The sequence below is a fragment of the Crocuta crocuta genome, unplaced genomic scaffold, assembly GCF_008692635.1.
Source record: "Crocuta crocuta isolate KB4526 unplaced genomic scaffold, BGI_CrCroc_1.0 scaffold1194, whole genome shotgun sequence".
Lineage (NCBI taxonomy): Eukaryota > Metazoa > Chordata > Mammalia > Carnivora > Hyaenidae > Crocuta > Crocuta crocuta.
In genome coordinates, this window is record NW_027532433.1 from 2,320 (window position 1) to 5,794 (window position 3,475).

At 53.6% G+C, this 3,475-nt stretch overlaps 1 protein-coding gene across 1 annotated transcript in view; it reads left to right on the plus strand.

The window, feature by feature from the left end:
* Nucleotides 1-2,864: 2,864 nt before the first annotated feature.
* LOC144244163 (uncharacterized) overlaps nt 2,865-3,475 on the plus strand; it is an 8,164-nt gene continuing 7,553 nt past the window's right edge. The window contains exon 1 of the mRNA XM_077779389.1: nt 2,865-3,262. Coding sequence (XP_077635515.1) covers nt 2,971-3,262 — 292 coding nt within the window. The 5' untranslated portion in view covers nt 2,865-2,970. The remainder of the gene's footprint in view (nt 3,263-3,475) is intronic.

A 3,475-nucleotide genomic window follows, 5' to 3' on the forward strand; every position in this document is an offset into this window, starting at 1 on the left:
AGAGTCTTGTATTTTTCCTCATAAAGACCTTTGCATATTTTGTTTTATTTAGGCCTAAATGGTTCACTTTTGGGTAGTCAGTGTACACGGAACTGTGTTTCCCATTTTGGTATCCATTTGTTTGTTGCTGGTGTGTAAGTGAGTAATTGAGTGTTATGTAGGAACTTTGTGTTTCCTGCAATTGTGCTATCATCCTCATCAGGTGAAGAGTCCTCTGTATCTTGTTGTGTGGATTCTTTTGGAATTTGTACGTAGAAAACCATGTCACATGTGTACAAAATGGTTTTAGTTCATCTTCCATAGGCAGTATACTTCTTATTGAATTTCTTATCTGATGTTGTCAGCTAGGACTTCACATATAATCCTGAGAAAGGGCGGTGATAGAAGCCATCTTTCCTGGTTCCTGGTCTTAGAAGAAGTGTTTCTGCCACTGGGCGTCAAGTACGATGGTAGCTGCGGTGTTTGTGGAGACAATCTTAATCAAGTAGAAGAAATTCTTCTCTATTCTTAGTTTACTGTGAGTTTATCATCATGAGTGGATGTTGGGTCTCGGCTACTTTTGGAGTCAAATAAAACAATGAAAAATATCAATTCTGTGGAATCACACCACTTAGACAGTTAACACTCACCTCCACAGGTGGACCCCATCTTCTCTCCTTCCTGGGACGCAGAGTAAAGACCAAACTCTTCCACCAACACAGATACCATACAAACCTTCCAAGCTGCCAAGAGCAATTTAGAACAGAATAGTTTAAAGCAAAAGGACTCGTGTCTCTTTTCTATACAGAATGGAGGCAGAGCAGCTCCAGGAAGGGCCAGGTCTCAGCATTAAGCAAAGTCTTAGCTTCTTAGAGGAGAAGCCACGGAGTATCCAGAGGACACATGATCGCCCTGCTTCAACATGTGGGTGGGTTGTCCGAGGAATGTTGGCGAGCTGTCTGGAGCCCAGCTGGTGCTACTGCTGAGCCTCAAACCCTCTGTGAAGATAGACGGTTGTGTTCTTGTTCTCCATCAGGATGCCTCTGCTGGTACGTTGTTTCTGGTTGTCACCATGTCTGAAGGGCAGACCATCACTGCCCCCAGCCCCATGCACCAGCGGGAGGACGTGTCCAGGCAGAGAAAACTTCCTTCATGATCCTGAGCACCTGTTCCTACGCCCACCCTGCACCTTGGCCCCCTCTGTGACATGTTTCTCGAAAGCACAGCCCCTCCCCTCCCCTGTTTAGAGGAATCAGGGCACAGTTCTGAGTCCTTGGGCTAAGGGTCATAATCTATGTTAGCTGCTTCTAGTCTGGTTAGAAAGTTACAGGAAGTGGCCGAGTGGGGGAGAAGCAAGCCCCAGCCTGAGCAGGGTGTGATGCAGGCAGTGCAGGGGGGAGGCTGTGATCAGCAAAGAGATTCTGTGGACCTCGGAGCCTGTAGAGCTACAACCACAGGGCTTGTTTCCTCTGCCTGGGGGTGTGAGATAGGAGAGAGGCTGCCCTGGGGCTGATTTGCATCTGTCCTCCTCCAGTGGGGCTTCTCAAGGTCAGGAAGGACTTGGGTTGGAAAGATCTGTGGCCTAAGAGCCTGAGATGTGGGCCTGGCCCTGCCTGGCCCTGCTTTCAGACCCTGTGCTCAACAAATACTGTAAAGAGGCCCTGACTTTCCTTATCTGTGAAATGGCCTGTCACAGGTACCATGACTGTGAACCATAGAAACCTTGACACACTGTGGACAGTGACATTGGCTCTCTTGCTGCCCAGGACAGCGGGAGGTGACAGAGATCCATATCTGGAGGTTGAAAATGTCCCTGGTGGAGTGTGGAGCATGTGGTGGCTGCCCCTGTGGTGTCCCTGACCAGCAGCTACCGGGGGCTTTGTCCTGGGGCCGAGGCTCCACTCCCCACTGGTTTTCACAGGCAAACACTCCTCCCCTGAGAGTGCTCCCCAGGGGTGTAGGAATGGGGACAGGGGCATGGCCGACTTGCTCCCCATCAGGCTGGAGTGACCAGTGGTGAGCTGCACAGATGCAGATTCCATCCAGGAGTCTCTACCCACAAGGCTCAGGGACTGAGCCTCCTGAGGGACCATCTTCATTGTGGGTTGGGATCCAAGGGAGAAGGCAGTGTTGATGCTCTCCTGTCTGAGGCGCGCAGAGCAGGTCGGGGGAGCCCCGAGTGGCTGCGGGGACTCGCTGGGGGCCACACGGTGGACGGGACAGGAGCCGGACGATGGATTTCTCGGGGATCATGGGTGGGAGTCCAGCCCCTGCTCCTGACCTGCTGAGTGACCTCTGATGGTCGTGCAAACCCTGAGGCTGAGCTTTCATGTCCACAAAGTGGATTTACCAGCCAATATGCTGACTACCTTCAGTGCATGTCCCTGGCCCCCCTGGGGGTCCAGCCTCAGGGTCCAAGGGTCTGAGAGGCTGAGGGGAACCCTGTGGAGCAGGGCTGCTGGGCTGAGGGACACAGGGAAGGGGTCCCGCTGGGGGCCGGCTGGGGAGCTGAGATCACCAGGCCAGTGGTGCCCACAGGAAGGGACGGGACCTCTCCCACCCAGCGGCTCATACGGGGCCCATACAGTCATCTGCCATCATCCCTGAGTCCCAGTGCGGGGGAGGAAAGAGGAAGCATCTGAATGGCTTTCTCAGAGCAGCCAGCTTGTCCTAGACAGTTAGCTCCGCCCCTGGGGTGGGAAGAGCTAAGAGCTGATCTGAGTGAAGCTTTTCTCCCCTCTTGTCTCTGCCTTCTGGATGTTTCCTCCGCAGCCCAGTAGGCCCAGAAGATGCCTGGAGGGAGGCAGCTGTGATGGGAACCCGCCCAGAGGCCTCCCNTCTCCTCGTTCTTTATGAAACACACTCACACTTTGTGTTTCCAATGCCCTAGGCGCCTTCAGCACTGCGATCAGCAGCTCTGGGGTCTGTGGATCTGGAGTGGAGGATTCTAGAAGACTAGTTTCCCTAAAGGGGACTCAAGGAGGTTCTGTGATGTTTCATGTGACCAGACGTCCAGAAGTACCTCCTGAAGCCAAGCTGGAGAAGATTTCTTGGGCCGTTAAAAACGAGTCAAACTACATACTCCTCCTGCACGTGTCTCCTGGGGTGGATGTTCCAGAATGGATCAACTCCCAGGACAAGTTCAAGGAGAGGCTCCATGTGCTCAACACAACGACCCTGAGGATTGACAAGCTGACCCTCGAGGACAGTGGGTGGTACCGGGCTCGATGCTCCTTCAGCACAGGGATAGAAAATGCCCAGTATTTCCACCTCAGTGTCTACGGTACGTGGTGGCCCCTCCCCCAGGACGTGCTTACCCCCTGCTTTGGTCCCTGGGAGTGTCCATGGGCCCCTTGCAGGATCCCTTCCAGACCCCAGACTTCAGGCTCTGCTTCTCCCCTGAAATCAGAAGCAGCGTGTTCAGCACGAGTGGAGGCGGGGCTGAGACTCCCAGCAGGGGTGGATCCCTCGGTGCTTCAGGACAGAGAAGGGACAC